General features: G+C 37.3%; 1 protein-coding gene across 3 annotated transcripts in view; it reads right to left on the bottom strand.

Moving 5' to 3' along the window:
• Positions 1-922: 922 nt before the first annotated feature.
• The window catches only part of SYT14 (synaptotagmin 14), a 195,061-nt gene continuing 192,432 nt past the window's right edge, over positions 923-3,551 (bottom strand). For all 3 annotated transcript variants that reach the window (XM_019516407.1, XM_019516406.1, XM_019516405.1), the window contains one exon: positions 923-1,852. In XM_019516407.1, the coding sequence (XP_019371952.1) occupies positions 1,539-1,852 (314 nt within the window). In that variant the 3' untranslated portion in view covers positions 923-1,538. The remainder of the gene's footprint in view (positions 1,853-3,551) is intronic.

Raw genomic sequence — 3,551 nt, 5'->3', positions numbered from 1 at the left:
CCAGAGGAGGCCACTCGCATGATCTGGGGACAACAGGGCAGACCCTACAATGAGAGACTGCGGGACCTGAACTTGTTCAGCTTTCACAAGAGAAGGCTGAGGGGGGACCTGGTGACCATCTATAAACTCACTCGGGGGGACCAGAACGGTTTGGGAGAGACCTTGTTTCCATTAGCGCCCCCCGGCATAACAAGGAATAACGGCCATAAGTTGCTAGAGAGTAGGTTTAGATTAGACATCCGTAAGAACTACTTTACAGTTAGGGTGGCTAGGATCTGGAACCAACTTCCAAGGGAAGTGGTGCTCGCTCCTACCCTGGGGGTCTTTAAGAAGAGGCTTGACACGTACTTGGCTGGAGTCATTTGAGCCCAGTTTTTCTCCTGCCCAGGCAGGGGGTCGGACTTGAAGATCTACAAGGTCCCTTCTGACCCTACTTCTATGATTCTATGAACTAACAGGGAAATAACTCACTGCTAGATTTTTATATCCCTTCTCCAGCAATAAGACTGGAAACTCCTGGTTTGATCCGGCACATCTGTTCCCTGGATCCCAAACATTCTTACGACCTGTCACAGGAGACAGAAGTAAACTACTTTTGTCCAAAATCATAGAATCACTCTCGTCTTCAAACACTATTACTGTTTCATTTGTGGTCGTTTAACATAATCTTCACAGTATTGACAATCTTCACTATTTCCTGAAAAGATATTTTAGGTAAAGACATGCTCTATGTGTTTCCTATATTGGAATACAAGAATACAGGAAATGCTTTCAACAGAAAGTTACATAGTTTTACAGTACAACCTGTCTAAGAAGACTTGCAAGGGACCAGAACAGTGACCTGGTCTGTTTGCATTAGGCAGAATCACAAGCAAATGGGAAAAACCCAACTTATGCCATAACATAGATCTTGTTCCTGTCAAACTGTAGAAGTATTTATTTTATTTCAAAGCTCACCCAAAGCCACAGAGTCCTAGTGTTTTTCAAACTAACTTCATATCAGAAATGAAAAGGGAAAGCAACTAAATGCCTTGAAGACAAAAATCAATCTAAAATAAAATATTCATATATTCAATAATATGAAGTTTCCTTCCCAGTGGTGATTTTTGTTTCACAGCTTAATTTTTCTAGCATTAAACGTCAGTGTCCCTAAATCTGAGCGTTAGCAGTTTTTAAGCTACATCAGAACACTAAACACATGATAGAAAGATTTTACAATGATTTGGAGATTTTTACATAAAATATTTCTGAATTGCTAAACAGAAAATCAAATCAAATCAACACAATACTGAAAGCATCAGGTGGATGGAGGGATTCCTGTCTCGTCTATGGATAGTACGGTTTATCTGACACCAATGAGGTATCTGATAATTAAGAGAAAGATGTATAAGATGCTTTGCTCCGTAGCATGTTGTGCATTCTTTAAGGTGGAATGTTTACTTTTTCACTTCTGCAAGAGATCCTTTAGTCATGACTAAAGGCCAATCTTGTTGAAACACAGGACTCCCTGGAACCACAACTGCCCCTTGTACTGTCCATTAAGATTCTAGTAACGTGTGCCATCTACATACTTGCTGTCCTTTCGATTCCTTCATTTCAGTCCAATGATTTAATTCCTCTTCTCCTGAGCTGTTGAGACCTAAAGAAATCCAGCCTATCATTTCTTTTCGTTTCATGCTGCGCTTATTGTACACAGACAGAATGAGCGTCACATCTGAAAGCTGAAATAGTGCCACTTGAAAAATGAAGGTTTCTTTATACACAGGGTTCGGCTGGCCTCGTCGAATCGATGTTTTGCATTTGGACATCTCCTGACCCATGGAATTCAGCAGGGTTAACTTAACATATGTATCTACAAAATAAATAATATATCAGAATGTCAGATATCTTTGACCCAAGAATATCTGCTAACAACACATTATATAAGGATATGGTGTATACCATGTGGATTGAATATAGCTTAGTCTGGACACATGTTGTTATAATGTGAAGATGATGCTAAATAAACAAAAATACTTTCAAGATAACAACAACTTAGCAGGTATTTGTACTATATTAATGAGTGAAGTTTAAGGTATACCTCATAATCCTTTCCCCTCCTCCCCCGCACCAGCATTCCCAATGTATTTGCACTAGGCAGACTTCTATAGCATTAACACTTAGCAAGCTCCAACCAGCCACAACACTGTAAAGCATACCACAGAGTTCTCAGATAATAAGAATAAACAAAATGGAATGAATACAACTAATGAAGAGGAAAAATGAATGTTGGTATGCAGCGATGACATTAAAACAGCTCAGGGTGAAATGCTTAAAAAAAAAAAAATCTCTGCATGGATGTGGTTTCTTACTTAGAGCCTTTTGGGTCTGTTCACATTTAAAGACCAAACTTCAGCCAAATGTGTCAAATGGAGCATATCTCTCTTATAATTCTTAGTTTCATGCAAGAGTACTCTGAACGTACTTTGGGAGAGAAAATACATTTTAACATAATTTCAAGCATCTCTTTAAGATGTAGCTTGTCTGGGGCTTTTAGGAAGCACTTTTAAAAATGATGTAATGTATAAAATATAAAATGTAAAATGCATTTTGTACACCATGCATTTGAGTGATAAAACCTCGTTCTTAAAACTGCATTTTTTCCTCATTTGTCTTAAAGCACCAACCAATGCTACTGGATACAGCATGTCCATTTCACAAAGTTATAACTGAATTTAAGAACTATAAAATTATCTAAAAAGTGCTTTTTTTTATTCCTGTCATTTAAATGAAAGGAAGATTATTCAAAGACTATATTCCATATAGAAAAGAACTCATTGCATGTTTTCACTTTGTAGATACTCTGAAATACCATCATCCATAATCAGAGATAAGTGCTACCTCTACTTTTAAAAGTACCACAGATAATAAATGTACATTTTTTGGAAACCAACATAGACAGCCGTGGACAGCTTTACTGCTGGCAAATTTTCTTTTGCATGAAAAAGACAACATCCAATTAGTCTCTAGAGGAACTCACCTCGGATTATATAAACCTGTCCACCTATCAAGTGTTTTAGACAACAGAACAGTCCGTCTGACAACAGGGGGTGGAAAGCAGTAAAAGAAATAATGACCAGATGTCAATAGTTGGGTGAGAGAGGATCAAAGGTTAAAGTTTAAGAGGAAACACTATTCACTGGAGTGGGAGAAGACAAAACCTTAGCAGTTCAGTTTAGAAAAAGGGTTGAACAAAAGGATTGCTGGGTAAAATTTAATGAAATGAGAAATTTGTACGGTCACTGTGTAATCTTTACCAAAAAAATTACACTGCTTAAATAATGGGCTATCTTAGTATTAACAGCTGTTGGGTTTAAAGCACATTGAACATAGAAAGAATCATGCAAGTGATAAGGTTATAAAAGACTAGGTTGAAATCACTGACTTTTTAACCAAACCTTATGCTTTTTCATGCAAACTCCAGCATATTAAGGAAAACTACATGATGTTATGCTCAATATATACAAACAATAAAATGAAAGACTACCAAACTGAAAAGTTAACCCTACAGA

The sequence above is a fragment of the Gavialis gangeticus genome, unplaced genomic scaffold (assembly GCF_001723915.1).
Source record: "Gavialis gangeticus isolate Ggan-Ray unplaced genomic scaffold, GavGan_comp1, whole genome shotgun sequence".
Taxonomy (NCBI): domain Eukaryota; kingdom Metazoa; phylum Chordata; order Crocodylia; family Gavialidae; genus Gavialis; species Gavialis gangeticus.
The sequence above is the reverse complement of the archived record's forward strand: the minus strand, read 5'-3'. Positions and strand labels throughout refer to the sequence as shown.